The sequence below is a fragment of the Budorcas taxicolor genome, chromosome 11, assembly GCF_023091745.1.
Source record: "Budorcas taxicolor isolate Tak-1 chromosome 11, Takin1.1, whole genome shotgun sequence".
Lineage (NCBI taxonomy): Eukaryota > Metazoa > Chordata > Mammalia > Artiodactyla > Bovidae > Budorcas > Budorcas taxicolor.
In genome coordinates, this window is record NC_068920.1 from 103,399,835 (window position 1) to 103,416,040 (window position 16,206).

A 16,206-nucleotide genomic window follows, 5' to 3' on the forward strand; every position below is an offset into this window, starting at 1 on the left:
AACTTCAGCATATACATCAGTAAACAAAATAATAATTCCTGATGTTATGGAGCTTTCATTCTGTGAAGGAGACAAATGATGAACAAGTAAAATCTATAGTATGTTAGTTACAAGGGCCAAGGAGAAAAATAAAGTAAGGGGGAAAAATACAAATTATGAAACAGGAGTGCAATTTAAAATAGTTTGGCCAGGGAAGGGCTTCCTGGGAAGGTCACAAATGAGCAGATTTCCAAAAGGAAGTAAAGAAGTGGGTCAAATGAGTGTCTGAGGTGACAGCATCCTAGGCAGTAGAAACAGCACAGGCAAAGGCCCTGAGGCAGGCGCTAGCCTGATTTACTTGAAAAACAGCAGACAGGCCAGAGTAACTTTAGTAGAGTGAGCAATAGGGACAGTAAGAAGAGGTTAGCAGGATAACAGTGGCTGTGTCATATGGGGCCTAATAATCGTTTGTAAGGACTTTTACTGTAAGTGAGCAAGAAGCAATTGGAGAGTTTTGAGCAGAGAAGTGACAAGATCTGCCTTATCATTAAAACAGACTTATTCTGGTTCCTGTGTTAAGAATGAACTGTATGCAATCAGTTATGAAACTTTTTCAGTAATCTAAGCAACTGTGGTTTGACTTGAGTGTTAAAAATGGAGGTGGCTGGAAAGTGGTCAAATTCTGTATATATTTCAAAAGTATTAACACTGACAGAATTTGATATGGATTGTGGAACAAGAGAGAAAGAGAGGAATCAAGAATGACTAAGTGGCTTTTGGCCTGAGCAGCTGGAAGGACAGAGCTGCCATTTTCTCAGATGGAAAAGACTGAGAGGAGCAAGTTTTGGGTAGGAGGTATGGCAAGAGCTCAGTTTGACACCTGTTGGGTTTGAGATGCCTGTCATCCAAATGGAGCTGTCCACTAGGCTGTTAAATATATGAGTCTAAAGGACAGATCCACGTAGGAGATATAAATTTGGAGTGTATCAGCACATAGATAGCATTTAAAGCCACAAAACTGACTTGACATACTAAGGGTATAAGTATAAATAGGAAAGGGAAGGTAAGGGACCTGAGTCCTGAGGTCCAGCATTTAGAAAGTAAACAGGAATACAAGCAGACAATAAAGGAGACTAGAGAGGTCAGTGAGAAACCAGCAGTATCTTGGAAGCCAAGTTTAAAAAAAAATGTAGTTATTGCTGTTAAATCAGATGGAGACTAGAATCAGCCATTAGATTTTGCAATGTGAAAGTTATCTGTGACTTGATAAGAGTAGTTTAGGGGAACAGCTGGAGGTAAGACCTAACTGAAGTGAATTCAGGAGTTTGAGGAAAGAAATTGGAGATAGAAAGTTTCAACAGTTGCTGAGTAATTTTGTTGTAAAATGAAGGAAAGAAATAGGGCAGCTCTAGAGAGGAAAGTAGAGTCAACAGAGGGATTATTTTTAATACAAGAGAAAAAATTGTAGAGTGATGGAAAAGATCCGGTAGAAGTGATGGTGATACTGAAGTGAGAGGGCAGAATTCCAGGAGCAGAATCTTCAAGTAAGCCAAAGAGGTTGGAGTCTTTTGTACAAATGAAAGGTTGGCATTAGCAAGGAGGCTAGTGCTTCATCCATGGAAATGGGAGGCAAGCTAGACTTTATGGGCACAGATGCTGCTAGATTCGTAGATGCTATGGTAGGAGCTTGCGGAGCTTCTCTTCTGATTGGTTCTGTTTTTCTCATCAAATTGGGAAGTAATCAACTGACAGTGAGAGCAAGGGTGGAGAAAAGAAATCATAAGAAATAGTCATCTGGAAGAGTAAAGTCCATTGACTGAGAGCAAGGAGGAAGGAGAAGGCAGGAAATAACTGTCTTGCAAGAGGGAAAGAGAATGGGCCAGAGAAACAAAATGTGATTGCTGGGCAGTGTTTTGGTCTCACTGGATGTCGTGTTGATCAATTTAAAGTGTACTTTTTTCCAGTCATGTTTTAACTGCATGGTTTCAGACACCAACACTGTGACAAGGTGATTTAACTAGAGTTGCAGTTGAGCCATACAAGTTCAGCAAAACCCAAAAAAGACAAGAAAATTGAATATGTATGCAAATACATAATGTACTATTGGCATTGATTTTTTTAAACCACAAGAGGAGGGAAGTAGCATTTGCAAAAGGCCTCAATTGTTTATATGTGACAAGCAAAGTAGTCCAGTAACTAAACTGTGCACCACTGAAAATTTTTGTTTCAGGCTTTGTAGAATTCATTTGGGATCCCTTGTCAACCACACAGACAACAAGTTTAATAACACAGTGCAGAATGATTCTTGAAGAACAGTCCGCTTGTGAAAATGAAGTTAATAAAGGCAAACAGGTAATAATGTCCAGAATTATAAATTTCTTAATTTACTTTTAAATCAATATAATTTATTATAAATCTTTGTTTTCAGATGATGCAGAAACAATTTCAGAACACGATGAAAAATATTTAGGACCGACCATTTTTTGCACAATATAATTAGTAATATGCAAGGATACACCTTGATATTTCCAAACATTCTTACAGAAATCATAATCATTATCATAGAACACACAAACATGCAGTAAGACCCAGATTATTACTTTCATTCTTATTAGCATATTTCTCTCTGTTCAATGGTCTGATTTGTTCAACAGGTCTCATGGCCCAACCACCTGTTTTTCAGGTTTGTGAATGTACATTGGCCCTGCAGAGATGAACAGGCATAAATACATTAGTACACATTCATTCCTTCTAAAAGAAAAGAAAGTAATTACATTTGTTCTTTTGGCAAAAATCTAGTAATAGTATGACCTTCAGTTAGTTCAGTTCAGTCGCTCAGTCGTGTCCAACTCTTCGCAACCCCATGAATCGTAGCACACCAGGCCTCCCTGTCCATCACCAACTCCCAGAGTTCACTCAAACTCACGTCCATCAAGTCGGTGATGCCTTCCAGCCATCTCATCCTCTGTCGTCCCCTTCTCCTCCTGCCCCCAATGCCTCCCAGAATCAGAGTCTTTTCCAATGAGTCAACTCTTTGCATGAGGTGGCCAAAGTACTGGAGTTTCAGCTTTCATCAGTTCTTCCAAAGAACAACCAGGGCTGATCTCCTTCAAAATGGACTGGTTGGATCTCCTTGCAGTCCAAGGGACTCTCAAGAGTCTTCTCCAACACCACAGTTCAAAAGTATCAATTCTTTGGCACTCAGCTTTCTTCACAATCCAACTCTCACATCCATACGTGACTACTGGAAAAACCATAGCCTTGACTATACAGTCCTTTGTTGGCAAAGTAATTTTAAAACTAGACTAACATTCAGTATTTTAACTAGTTATCTGTAATCTGCATAGTCAAGAACAGGTAGCTCTTTGAGGATTCAAAGTTTAATAGGATAGATTCTCAGCATAATGTAGAATTGAGTTTTACTGAACATAAGACATAAAGAGGAAGGAACTTTTCAGAGGCTGTGGTGAGAGTTTCTTGAATCTTTTATTGCAGTACTCTTTTTAAAAATCATTTTGTTTGTTGATAATAATATTGTAGATTCATGCGGTTAAAAGAGTAAGACAATTTTATGTTGAGTTTTAAGAGAATTAAGAGAGAGATTCACAGACTGGAGGAAACCCAGAGTGGAATAATCAGAGTAGTTGAAAAGCGAGGAGACATGTCATATTCATATTCTGTGCACCAATAAGTTCCAAGTAAAGAAGGAGGGAAGCTGTAAGAAGAAAAAGAGAGAAGAGGATACCAGCGTGATTCTGCCATCAAGAATCATGTAATCTTAGAGGAAAAAAGCTACATATAAACTGTTACTTGAAGTAGGAAGTAAGTGGGAATGACAAGACTTACTTGTCTAATTCCTGCTATGTACTTGGTACTCTGTTAGGTCTTATTCCTGTGTCAGCCCACTTAGTCCCAGCAATCCTGTTAAAAATGGGTGATAGGGCTTCCCTGGTAGCTCAGTGGTAAAGAATCCGCCTGCCAGCGCAGGAGACATGGGTTCGATACCTGGTCCAGGAAGATCCCACATGCAGTGGAGCAGCTGAGCCCATGTACCAAGCTGTTGAGCCTGTGCTCTAGAGCCTGGGAGCCGCAATCACTGAAGCCTGTGCACCCGTGCTCCGCAACGAGAGAAGCCCATGCTCATTGCAACTGGAGAAGAGCCTGAGTAGAAGCGAAAACCCAGAGTAGCCAAAAATAAATAATTTTTAAATAACAGATGATAGCTTCATCTTACAGATGAAGAATCTGAATCACAGAAACCTGTTCACAGTACCTTGAGTTAGAACTAAGATTTATACCTTGGTTAGTCTTACTTTGGGCATCCCCAGAGGCTCAGCAGTAAAGAATCTGCCTGTGATGCAGAACACACAGGAGACGTGAATTGGATCCCAGGATCGGGAAGATCCCCCAGAGGAGGGTATGGCAACCCGCTCCAGGATTCTTGCCTGGAGAATCCCATGGACAGAGGAGCCTGGCAGACTACAGTCCATGGGGTTGCAAAGAGTCAGACACGACTGAAGCGACTAAGCACACATGCACTCAGTCTCACTTTAAAACCCAAGCTCATCTCACCGACCACGTTGCCTCTCCATGAGCGGCTCAGATAACGTGCTGTGAAGCTTCAGAAAAGAGCCCGGAGAGAGAAATTTCAGCAGTGAAAGAATTTTTATTACACGTGGCATTTGAGCAAGGACCTAAAGGAAAGAATAGGATTTGAACATCATAGCAACTGAAAGAGAAAGGGCATTTTCCACTCACCTCCAACAGGATAAAAATATGTGAAAATCATGCAAGAATTAGATTCAACTTGAAAGAAGATGTACTTGGAGGTAATGTTTATGTTTGACGAAGGAATAAATTTATTTTGTGTTGTTACAAAGCATAGAACCAAGACGAGTATGTTAGAGCAAGCAAACAAGCAAACGGCTATATAATCCTATATTTGCTCTCTACATGGGATTATGTAATTATAGTCTAAATGTAAATAGTACATTTACATGTACAGTTTTTTAAACACTTCCACATTTTCTCATTTGATCCTCAAAACCTTGTAAAACATGTTGATTTTAATTACATTTTTACAGGTGAGGAAGCTGGGGCTTAGAGGGCCAAGTCACTTTAAAAGATCACTTTTAACAGTGGCAGGCCTGGCATTTTGTAACCACTAAAGTCTTTAAACAGTTTATGGATTCACTCATGAAGTTTTTATACTGGTAATCTTAATTCTGAAAACCCTCCTACTATGAATGTTGGAAATGGGTTTTTGGCTTTAGTAGGAGACTACAACTATATTAGGACTTTTCAGCTTTGGCATTCTTGGCATTTGGAACCAATATTTCTTTGTGTGAGCCTGTTCTGTGCAGTAAGCTCCCTGGTCTCTACTCACTAGATACTAGTAGCAGTTCCCAGTCTTGACAACCAAAAATATCTCTAGACTTATAAAATATTCTGAGGCATGGCAAAGTTACTCCTACTTGAGAATCAGTGTACTATGTAATATTCCAGGTTAGTAACACAGTTTGCTGGTGAGCTCACTCTGTTTTTCTTAGTGATGTTTAAAGAATTGAAGAGAATGAGAAAGGCTCCAAAAGCACCAATCAGACACCACAGTTCCTGATTTTCAAGTGAAAAGTAAATGATTCTGTAAGCTAATGCCTGGTGAGAATAGTTTTAATTCTGAAGTTCTAAAATAGATTATTGCAGAGATGGATTATGAACACTTAAGAAAGCAGTGATTACTGTAGCCTCTCATTGATGGGGTTCCTAAAACCAAGTATTTGTCAAAGCATATTCTTCCATATTCCTAATATCTCATTTACTTCCACTAAGTAAGATACTGTACAGGTACAGTAAATAATTATTTAAATATGTTATAATTTTCTTACAGATCAAATGGGGGGAAAATAGGGTACAGTTAGATACAAAGAAAACCAGTAAAAGTATACCTAAAGAATACTGATTCATAAGGCTGGAATCCTCTCAGCTTTGTTCTGTTTGGTATTTTTATTGAATTGGAGTATGTAAAATACATGCTAATGAAATTTCTCAATGGCAGAAGACTAGGAATTCTATCATAAATCTATGGATAACAGAATTAGAATCCAAAAGAATTTCAAAACACTGAGAAAAGGACTGACTCTCAAAATATAAAATGTAAGAAGAATATACATAATGTCCTGCCACTGTGTTCAAAAATTCAACTGCATAAATAAAAGATGGGAGAGGCACAACTTAAAAGCAACACAGGAAAAACAGCAGGGATTGTAATCGTCCGTAAACTCAGTATGAGTTAACAGTGTCACTTGAGTAGCAGAGAGACTAATGGAAGTTCATCCTTCAGGTGTCTGCTCTTTTGAATAAAATTGTTATATGTGCTTTCTTCATTTCCCTGGGCTATTTGCATTTAACTTTAGGTTAAAGTATATTAAATGGAGAGTGTCTAAGATGGTATGAGAAAGAGAAAATATAGAAAAGTGAGATATCAATCTTAAAATCTGAAGAGTTTTCATATGGAAGGATGATTAGATTTGTTCTGCATAATCTTGAGAGGTATACTAAGAACAATCTGTGGAAGGTGTAGGAGAGAAGTTTGTTTCTCATTCTTAACTGAAATCTAATGGCCCTTGAATCAAGGAAAATTGGAAGTGGTCAAACAGGAGATGGCAAGAGTGAACGTCAACATTTTAGGAATCAGCGAACTAAAATGGACTGGAATGGGTGAATTTAACTCAGATGACCCTTGTATCTACTACTGTGGGCAAGAATCCCTTAGAAGAAATGGAGTAGCCATTGTAGTCAACAAAAGAGTCCGAAATGCAGTACTTGGATGCAGTCTCAAAAACGAGAATGATCTCTGTTCGTTTCCAAGGCAAACTATTCAATATCACCAAATTCAAACTTAAATTGAAGAAAGTAGGGAAAACCACTAGACCATTCAGGTCTGCCCTAAATCAAATCCCTTACGATTATACAGTGGAAGTAAGAAATAGATTCAAGGGACTATATCTAATAGACAGAGTGCCTGAAGAACTATGGACGGAGGTTCGTGCCATTGTACAGGAGACAGGGATCAAGACCATCCCCAAGAAAAAGAAATGCAAAAAGTCATAATGGCTGTCTGAGGAGGCCTTACAAATAGCTGTGAAAAGAAGAGAGGTGAAAAGCAAAGGAGAAAAGGAAAGATATACCTATTTGAATGCAGAGTTCCAGAGAATAGCAACGGGAGATAAGAAAGCCTTCCTCAGTGATCAGTGCAAAGAAATAGAGGAAAACAATAGAATGGGGAAGACTAGAGATCTCTTCAAGAAAATTAGAGATACCAAGGGAACATTTCATGCAAAGATGGACTCAATAAAGGACAGAAATGGTATGGACCTAACAGAAACAGAAGATATTAAGAAGAGATGGCAAGAATACACAGAAGAACTGTACAAAAAAGATCTTCATGACCCAGATAATCATGATGGTATGATCACTCACCTAGAACCAGACACCATGGAACGTGAAGTCAAATGGGCCTTAGGAAGCATCTATGAACAAAGCTAGTGGAGGTAATGGAATTCCAGTTGAGCTATTTCAAATCCTAAAAGATGATGCTGTGAAAGTACTGCACTCAATATGCCAACAAATTTGGAAAACTCAGCTGTGGACACAGGACTGGAAAAGGTCAGTTTTCATTCTAATCCCAAAGAACGGCAATGCCAAAGAATGCTCAAACTACCACACAGTTGCACTCATCTCATGCTAGCAAAGTAATGCTCAAAATTCTCCAAGCCAGGCTTCAACAGTACATGAACCGAGAACTTCCAGATGTTCAACCTGGTTTTAGAAAAGGCAGAGGAACCAGAGATCAAATTGCCAATGTCCATTGGATTATCGAAAAAACAAGAGAGTTCCAGAAAAACATCTATTTCTGCTTTATTGACTATACCAAAGTCTTTGATTGTGCGGACCACCACAAACTGTGGAAAATCCTTCAAGAGATGGGAATACCAGACCACCTGACCCGCCTCTTGAGAAATCTATATGTAGGTCAGGAAGCAACAGTTAGAACTGTGCATGGAACAACAGACTGGTTCCAAATTGGGAAAGGAGTATGTCAAGGCTATATATTGTCACCCTGCTTATTTAACTTATATGCACAGTACATCATGAGAAATGCTGGACTGGGTAAAGCCCAAGCTGGGCTCAAGATTGCCGGGAGAAATATCAATAACCTCAGATATGTAAAGGACACCATCCTTATGGCAGACGTGAAGAAGAACTAAAAAGCCTCTTGATAAAATTGAAAGAGGAGAGTGAAAAAGCTGGGTTAAAACTCAACATTTAGAAAACTAAGATCATGGCATCCGGTCCCATCACTTCATGGCAAATAGATGGAGAAACCGTGGAAACAATGACAGGCTTTATTTTTGGGGGGCTCCAAAATCACTGCAGATGGTGACTGCAGCGGTGAAATTAAAAGATGCTTGCTCCTTGGAAGAAAAGTTATGACCAACCTAGACAGCATATTAAAAATCAGAGACATTACTTTGCCAACAAAAGTCCATCTAGTCAAGTCTATGGTTTTTCCAGTAGTTATGTATGGATGTGAGAGTTGGACTATAAAGAAAGCTGAGCACTGAAAAACTGATGGTTTTGAACTGTGGTGTTGGAGAGGACTCTTGAGAGTCCCTTGAACTACAAGGAGATCCAACCAGTCCATCCTGAAGGAAATCAGTCCTGAATATTCATTGGAAGGACTGATTCTGAAGCTGAAACTCCCAACTTTGGCCACCTGATGTGAAGAACTGACTTATGGGAAAAGATCCTGATGCTGGGAAAGATTGAAGGCGGGAGAGAAGGGGACGACAGAGGATGAGATGGTTGGATGGCATTACCAACTCAATAGACATGAGTTTGAGTAAACTCTGGGGATTGGTGATGGACACAGGGTCCTGGCCTGTTGCAGTCCATGGGGTCGCAAAGAGTCGGACACAACTGAGTGACTGAACTGACTAACTGACATACTCACCAGAATTGCAAGCTTTTAAAAACCCTAAAAATACGACTTATTAAAGGTATAGGGGATCAGGATTTCTCATACTGACGAGTTGGACTATAAATGGGATACCCCTATTTCAGAAAACAACTTGGCATTCTCTCCAATGTTGACATGAACTGGATTCTAGCAATTCCATCTCTACATATATACCCATTAGAAATATATGCCCATGCATACTAAAAGACATGCTCTACAGGAATTTATATAGTAACGTGATTCATAATAACCCCTAAACCAAAGACCAGCTAAATAAATGTTCTATCATGCAACAGAATACTATGCTGCAATGAAAAGGCACCAACCACTGCAGTATGCAACCACATTGATGAATGAAGTTCTCTTGTACAATTTATAATTTACAATTACAATTTACAATTAAAGTAATTTACAATTACTTGAACACCTAGGTCTTTGAGTGTGTATAAATTTGCACTATTCTGTTAAAATTGCTTCTTTTGGTTCATACATTTCTTTTTCTTTTTTTTTTTGGTTCATACCTTTCTATGACTATCACTGATGCTTTTATATTTTTTAAAAATAGGATTTACTTAAATCCATTGTTTCAAGAATGAAGAAGGCAATAGAAGATGATGTTTTTATTCCTCTGTATCCAAAGAGGTAAGAGTTGAAAATTTCTAGATTTATGAAATAGTTACTCCTGCAATACAGATTCATTTAAGAGTGTAATGTAGAAGAAACTAAACATATTGTTTTCAAAACACACATACCTATTAAGATGCAAATTGATATTTCAACAAATATTTCTTAATCCCCTTTTATATGCCATGTATGATGTAACGATAGTCCTGAGAACATGACAGTTGGATAGCCAGGTAGTTAGAAACACAGACTCTGGAGTGCAGATTCACCATTCCTAGACACTTGGCCTGCATCAAGACCAAGCGTCTTTCCATGCATCAGTGTCTTTGTATATAAAATGGACATTAAATTAATGCCTATCTCATAGGAGACTGTGAAGATGAAGAGAGTGCTTAGAATAATGCCTGACATGGAAAGCTCAAAATAAGGCCTGGAACATCACTGAGGGGCCAGAAACTACATCTTTGAAATATATATTTACTTCTAAATGATCAGACAAGGAGTATTTGATGCATATTGGTAGATTTGCTAAGAAAGCATTAATTGTAGTAATGGATTATGGACTGAAGCTCACTCTACAGTGAGTACTCACATGATCAAAGAGTTCTATGGAAAGGAAAAAAGAACTAAGCTTGCTAGTTAATTTGAATCCTGAAAAGATGCCTGCATGTAAAAATTCACCCCAATTAAGGTTTGTTGACTTCCCAGATTGCTCAGTGGTAAAGAAACCACCTGCTAACGCAGGAAATGCAGGTTCAGTCCCTAGGCTGGGAGAATGCCCTGGAGGAGGAAATGGCAACCCACTCCAGTATTCTTGCCTGGGAAATCCCATGGACAGAGGCACTTGGCAGACTACCTTCTGTGGGGTCACAAAAGAGTCAGACCTGATCTAGCAACTAAACAACAACAATTAAGATTTGTAATGTTTTAGAGCCTTCAGGGCTCCCCTGATGGCTCAGTTGGTAAAGAATCCATCTGCGATGTGGGAGACCTGGGTTTGATTCCCTGGGTTGGGAAGATCCCCTGAAGAAGGGAAAGGCTACCCACTCCAGTATTCTGGTCCAGATAATTCCATGGACTGTATAGTCTATGCGGTCGCAAAGAGTCAGACATGACTGAGCGACTTTCACTTTCAATGTTTTAGGTAACTAATATATCTGCACAGTTAAAAAGTAAGAATGTGTATTTATAATTTTTACTAATGTTTAGAATGAAAAGTCTTATTCTCTCCTGCTCGTGACCTCCATCCACCCAGTTTTTGCCTTCTTTTCTGTACACATGCAAGAATACTCACTGTTGGTATTTTTTTTTTTTTTTTTTACCTTTTTGGAATTTCTCTCTGCAATTAGAATTAAATACTTTAGATAGAATTTTAATACTTACAATGCAATTAGAATTAATCTTATTTCCCCCTCTTTTTTATAGCAAAGTAAGTATATTATAGTCACAACCATTGTTTTGTGCCTTACTTTGACTTAGTACATCTTTGAGATCTTTTTGTATCATCCACAGATGTTTCTCATGCTTTTTCAGCTGTACAATATGCCATTATATGGCCAAATTGTAGTTGATGAACATGTAAGCAGTAAACCATTACAGTGTTGTGAATAATTTTATGGACACAGTATCCTGTACATGTGCAAATGTATCTATAGAAGGCATTCTCAAACATGGATTTGTTGAGTAAGAGTGTACATACATTAGTAATTTTATTAGATATCACCAGAGCACCTTCAGTTATATTGTTAAGACTTAGTTTGGTTGATTAAAAAAAAAAGTAACCATTCAGTTCTTCAAACTCTGTTTCTGAAAGATGAACAGTTATTTGCATTTTCTTTCTTTTGCTTTAAATTAGTGCTGTAGAAAACAGAACATCACCACATGCAAAGTTTCAAGAAAGACAGTTCTGGTCAGGTCTAAAGGTAAGCAGAAAACTGCAAAAATAAAAAAATTTTTTCTTTCCATAAAAGTTTACTATATAATGACGATCAGAAAAATTCTTCTGTAAAGGACCAGACAGTATTTTAAGTTTTTGTAGGTCGTATAATGTCTGTTGAACTGTTCAGCTCTGTTACTGTAGTGCAAGCAGTCATAGACAATATGTAAATAAATGAGCATGTCTGTGTTTCAGTAAAACTTTATGGACACTGAAATTTGTCATATAATTTTCATGTCTTAAAGTACTCTATTTTTCAATCATTTAAAATTATAAAAGCCATTCTTAGTTCACCAACTCTATGAAAACAACATAAGCTGGATTTAACTCACAGGCCATAGTTCTCTAACCTGGGACTAATCTAAACAGTAAAGGATGAAATTGGTGCTGAATCAGTGGCAATGGGGACAGTAAGGAAAAGAGTGTTTCAAAAGATTTTTAGGATGAAGCATCAAAAGAACCCAATGACTGATTACAGAATTAATCCTACCATGAAGAACGTAGAGTGCTAGCCAAGTTTCTGACTTTGGCACCCTATTAACTTACGGTGGCATTCTTTGAGGGCATTGGAGAAGGAAGAAAAGGTTTGGAAGGAAAGATAAGTGGACATAGTGGATGTAAGATATCTTTGGGATAAAGGGAGGCACTTGAATACATGAGTCTGAATTACAGGAGACAGATCTGAGCTGGAGATTTGGGAGTCAGTCACGTTTAGGCAGTGTTTGGAGGCATGGTCATGAATGACAACCCCTGAGCAGAAGAAGCAGTGGGCAGACAAAGTGAAGTCTTCAGACAGGCCTTACGAATAAGCTGTTAAACTAAGAATGGTCACAAGAGAGTGGCATCAGAAAACTAAATGAAGGGCTTTTGAGAACAAAGTATTAATGCCACTGAAGAGAATTAGAAGGAAGACTGAAAATGTTTACTGGGTTTCACAATTACAAGGTGAGACCCTTTACCCTCTGAGCCACCAGGGAAGCCCATAATTATAAGGTCATGAATGACCTCAGCAAGAATAGTTTTGGTAGGGTGAATCAATACTTGTCATACGGTTGGGTCAGGAAAAAGGCTTTTCAGGAAGAGGGAGCAACATCAACAATGACATTGTGAAAAAGCACTGCATGTTAGTACAATAGGATGTAGTTTAGCACTTACGTAATAAATTTAGTAATGGAAAGAAGATGGAAGCTACCATAAAATTCACATAAAGATCTGCATTTACAGGAGAGAAATGCAACCCATATTATTTTGATTAGAATTTTATTAGAGTTTCTTAAAAGGATTTTACCCAAAATATCTCCAAACTCACAGGTTATTATTAATCTTATTTTCTATATTAGAGCAGTGAGGTTCACAGGTTGATTGATTTCTCAAGGTCACATATGGGTAACAATACAACTGGCTTTAACATCAGTGCTTTTATGAATCCTGGGGTCCTGCAGTCTTATATCCAATGGCCCCAGCCTCCAAGAGAGAACTGATTGAGAAGGAAGATTATTGATCTGGAAAAGCTCCAGCAAGGTAATTTGAAATAGATTTTGAGCAATTATCCTAAAAAAAAAAAAAGAAGATAGGATGAAGAAATATGTGCAGGTTGAAAAGAATCAAGTGTTTACTCAGAAATGTTTTCTATTCTAAAATTGATGGTCCCAACAGTGCTAATTGTGGTGAGAGTTTTACAGTTTGACCAGCTTTTTGTTTGTTGGAGACTATTACAGTTTTCCTTTGGAGAAAAGGTACATAGTCACTTGAAATTTTGTTGTATTTTAGCTCTTCGGCAATATTCTTCTTTGGAATGAACTCCTCCCAGAAGACACCTTGCAAGAGTTAGGACTAGGGAAGCTGCTGAATCGTTACCTTATTATAGCTCTTGTCAATGCCATACCTGGCCCAGATGTTGTTAAAAAGTGCAGCCAGGTAAGTTGTATAGAAATTGATCATCATTTTATCATTTTTAAAAGTTATTAAAATTTTATAAATAATTTAAATTGTGTTACTTATAATAACAAATTAATTTAACAGACTAGAAATCCGGGAGAATCCAATATTTAAAAATTAGTATACTGGTTGACTATTTACAAAATCACTGTTAGAGCCTCACCTCTCACTTAAATACCAATGTAAATTATAGCTAAAGTAAAAAATTTAAGTGTAAAAAAATAAAACTATAAAATATTGTACTAGGAAGATAAATGACTATACCTGATGTTAAGGGAGTCCTTTCTGAACTTTAGTGCAAAAAAAAAAAAAATGGTGAAAAAAGGTAATAGATTTGATAAGATTTTTGGTCAACCAAAAAACATTAAACAGAAAGGTATCAGGACTGTAAAAAGGATTGCATTTGAGTCAGTTCTAATGAGTGGATCAGCCCAGAGCCTATTACACAGAGTGAAGTAAGTCAGAAAGAGAAAGACAAATATTGTATATTAACACATATATATGGAATCTAGAAAGATGGTACTGATAATCCTATGGGTGGGACAGCAAAGGAGACACAAAATTACTTTACAATATTGTATTGGTTTTGCCATACATCAACATGAAGTATTTGAGACAGCAAAAAAGATACAGATGTATAGGACAGACTTTTGGATTCAGTGAGAGAAGGAGAGGGTGAGATGATTTGAGAAAATAGCACTGAAAAATGTACATTGCCAAACAACGAGAATTTAATGTCTGACACAGGGTTCTCTGTGACAACCTGGAGGGATGGGATGGGGTGGGGCGGGAAGTGGATAGGGGGTTTAGGATGGAGGGGACCCATGTATACACCTGGCCCACTCATTGGTGTATTGATGTATGGCAAAAACCATCACAATATTGTAATTATCCTCCAATTAAATAAATAAAGGTAGCAGGATTGTTTGATTAGTGTTAAAACTCGGAGATGGGTTTATTGGGCTCACTATACCTGTTCTTCCCTCGTGGCTTCCCTTATGGCCCAGGCAGTAAAGAATCTGCCTGCAGTGTGGGAAACCTGGGTTTGATCCCTGGGTTGGGACGATCCCCTGGAGGAGGGCATGGCAACCCACTCCAGTATTCTTGACTGGAGAATCCTCATGGAAGAGGAGCCTGGTGGCCTACAGTCCATGGATCACAAAACAGTTGGACACGACTGAGCACATACTTATTCTTTCTCTTGTTGTTTATGTTTGGAATTTTCTATAATAAAAAGTTAAATAGAAAGAAAGTTGAAAAACAGAGAAATAAGTTATAATGTGCATAACAAGGATAAATACCCACATTTTTTTAAAAGCTCTCTACAAATCTGTACACAATTTGAATGTGGGTATTGAAAATGACCAAAAGGCAAAGCAGTCCCCCCCGAAAAAGAATATGCCAAAATAACCTCTAAACATGTTGAAAATATTAATAGTAATAATTAATATAATAGTATTAATTAATATAATCAGAGAATTGTAAATAATTCAGTAAGGATTTTTTTTTTTTTTTGCTGTTATTTTCATTGTAATTCCGGTATTGTCATAAGCACAGGGAAACAACAGCCCCACATCTGTCCAGGAACATCATTCATCTAGAAAGTGTGGAGAGGCAAGTCTGGGAAATAGTTTCTGCACTGTGGGAAGAGGAATACAACTCTGGAGACTCTTTTGGCACAATCGATATAAAACCTTTAAAGTTCATACCCTTTTAGGGAACTTCCCTAGTGATTCAGTGATTGAGACTCTACCTTCCAGTGCAGGGGACTTGAGTTCAATCCCTTGTCAGGGAACTAAGATCCCACATGCCACGGGGCAGCTAAGCCCATGTGCCACAACTAGAGAGCCTGCATGCCACAATTAGAGAAGCATCCACCACAACAAAGAACCATCAGCCAAAATAAAAAAAAAAGTCCACATACTTTTACATAGCAATTTTGTTTCTAGTAAATTATCCTAAGTTAAAAAATCAATGGATATAATTTTCTAAGAATGTGGGAAAATATTTATGTTCTTATATAAGGTGTTTTTTTTTAGTATACATGTATATGTAATGTTAGATAGCAGTTCCTGAAAGTGTGAAAGTCAGTCATATCTGACTCTTTGCAACGCCATAGACTGTACAATTCATGGAATTCTCTAGGCAAGAGAAGAGTAGAGTGGAGTGGGTAGCCTTTCCCTTTTCCAGGAGATCTCCCTAACCCAGGGATTGAACCAGGTCTCCCACATTGCAGGTGGATTCTTCACTAGCTGAGTCACAAGGGAAGCCCTAAGACTTCTTCCCAACCCAGGGATTGAACCCCGGTCTCCCACATTGCAGGCATATTCGTTACCAGCTGAGCCACAAGAGAAGCCCAGGAATACTGGAGTGGGTAGGCTATTCCTTCTCCAGGGGATCTTCCTGACCCAGGAATCAAACTAGGGTCTCTGCATTGCAGGCAGATTCCTAGACAATTCCTGTCCAGCAGTTCCTAGACAATGATTATTTTCCCAGCTATGGTTTTTGTATCGTGTAGTTTTTAACTACATTATTCATCAGATAGTTCAATCTTCATCCATCCTGTTGTGTTTCAGATTTCAGTTTAGTTCTCTTTGACCAGAAAGCTCTACTATGCAGTAGAGGATATATGACATTCTCTTCACAGTTTGTGGCTGGAAAACCAGATCAAAACACTGTGGCTTTAAGTCCCAGGATCATTTATGGGAAA

The 16,206-nt window shown here is 38.1% G+C and overlaps 1 protein-coding gene across 1 annotated transcript in view; it reads left to right on the plus strand.

The window, feature by feature from the left end:
- The window catches only part of GCFC2 (GC-rich sequence DNA-binding factor 2), a 75,849-nt gene that overhangs the window by 56,977 nt on the left and 2,666 nt on the right, over positions 1–16,206 (plus strand). Inside the window, exons 12-15 of the mRNA XM_052649199.1 lie at positions 2,210–2,331; positions 9,564–9,640; positions 11,478–11,544; positions 13,329–13,475. Of these exons, the coding sequence (XP_052505159.1) occupies positions 2,210–2,331; positions 9,564–9,640; positions 11,478–11,544; positions 13,329–13,475 (413 nt within the window). The remainder of the gene's footprint in view (positions 1–2,209; positions 2,332–9,563; positions 9,641–11,477; positions 11,545–13,328; positions 13,476–16,206) is intronic.